The sequence below is a fragment of the Lucilia cuprina genome, chromosome 6 (genome assembly GCF_022045245.1).
Source record: "Lucilia cuprina isolate Lc7/37 chromosome 6, ASM2204524v1, whole genome shotgun sequence".
NCBI classification, from domain to species: domain Eukaryota; kingdom Metazoa; phylum Arthropoda; class Insecta; order Diptera; family Calliphoridae; genus Lucilia; species Lucilia cuprina.
In genome coordinates, this window is record NC_060954.1 from 46,332,155 (window position 1) to 46,333,827 (window position 1,673).

Genomic DNA, 1,673 nt, shown 5'->3' on the forward strand with positions numbered 1-1,673 from the left:
TAGACTAGACTATAGACTGGACTGTAGACTGTACTATTGGCAAGACCATAGACTAGATTATAGACTGGACTATATACTAGACTGTAGACTAGACTATAGGCTAGACCATAGTATATACTATAGTATAGATTGTACTAGACAATGGACTAATTTATAGACTAGACTGTAGACTAGACTATAAAATATACTATAAAATGGACTATAGATTGGACTATAAACTAGACTTTGGATATTAGATATGTCTATTTAACTTTGACTATTTACTTTGAATAGAATTAATTCATTTATATGTCTGTTATAATATGTCAACACATAATAATTTTACTTTTAAAAACATCATCACCATGAATTTTCAAAAATTCTGGACTTTCAATCTTCAAGCCGCACCACCTGAGCAGCTAACTTCACGAGAAGAACAATTTGAATTGGTTGATCAGCAAAAGGTATTAAGAGATTTTTGTGATAAAAAGCGTCAAATCTATAGACTTTATGAAACTCTACAAAAATGCAATAAACGTGTAAATAGTCGTCAGCAAACACGGGAAACCTGTGAGCAGGAGCTATTCGATTATATACAAGCACTCGATCATTGTGTGGCCAAAATGTTATTCCCCCAATTCGTTTAGGATTATGAAATATAAATAAAACGATTTTTAAAAATTGTTGACTATAAAAATATGTAACAATATTTTGCAAGAAATTGTTTTGTGAAAAAATATGATAACGTTTATAGAAAAACATGATTATTGGTTGTTGACTTGTGTGGCTGCTGATGGCTGTTACAAGGTGTATTATTATTTTTTTTTGGTTTTCTTTTTTTCTACAATTATTTGGTGGGCTGACATGATTCTTGTCAGCTCATAAAAATGGTCATTATTAAAACAATTTATTAAATGAAAAAATATTTCATATTTTCGCAATTTGTTTTTTATTACTAAGACAGGTGACTGCTATTTCTGGCTTAAGATTGCTGTTTTATATAGTCTATATAACTATATTTGTTTCTTATGCATTTGACCATTAAAAAAAACACTTTTTATGGTCTTTAATAACAATCATAATAAAAATAATAATATTCAATGTTAATTTCATTATGACTGCAACGACATTATCTATATTTGAGTTTTAATGTTTTAGTTGTTTGTAGTCTTTATTTCGCATAGAAAAAAATTTAAAACAATTTCTGTCCAAAACCTTGATATAGTTTAGATTGTGATAAAGTGTTCTTTTTTGGTTGGTTTCTCTACCTACAATAAGGTTTCTATGAAATATTAGTTGTAGTTTATTATATTTAGAGCTACTATTAACAAAATATAATTCTATTAAATTATAATTATATGTACTAAAGTAAGTATAATATGCTGGTATTTACAAATAATGTTGACAGCCGAATAGAATTCTAGACTTACATAGAGTTGCCAGGTTTTAAGTACAATGTATTCTATGTAGCTTAGTGTAGTCTAGTCTATAATCTAGTATATAGGCAAGCCTATAGTCTACTCTAGAATCCAGTCTATAGGCTAGTCTAAAGTGTAGTCTATAATCTAGTCTATAGTCTAATCTAAAGTCTAGTCTATAGTCTAGTCTTTAGTCTAGTCTATAGTCTAGTCTATAGTCTAGTCTATAGTCTAGTCTACAGTCTAGTCTATAGTCTAGTCTATAGTCTAGTCTAT

The 1,673-nt window shown here is 28.6% G+C and overlaps 1 protein-coding gene across 1 annotated transcript; it reads left to right on the forward strand.

Moving 5' to 3' along the window:
- The first annotated feature begins 313 nt into the window (after positions 1-313).
- Positions 314-911, forward strand: LOC124420896 (cytochrome b-c1 complex subunit 6, mitochondrial-like). Its single transcript, XM_046955311.1, has one exon. The coding sequence runs from the start codon at positions 345-347 to the stop codon at positions 624-626; it is 282 nt and encodes a 93-aa protein (XP_046811267.1). The 5' UTR covers positions 314-344; the 3' UTR covers positions 627-911.
- The last annotated feature ends 762 nt before the right edge of the window (positions 912-1,673 follow it).

Excerpts from the sequence above, each read along its gene's own strand:
- LOC124420896 (XM_046955311.1), top strand. The coding sequence starts at position 345 with ATGAATTTTCAAAAATTCTGGACTTTCAATCTTCAAGCCGCACCACCT.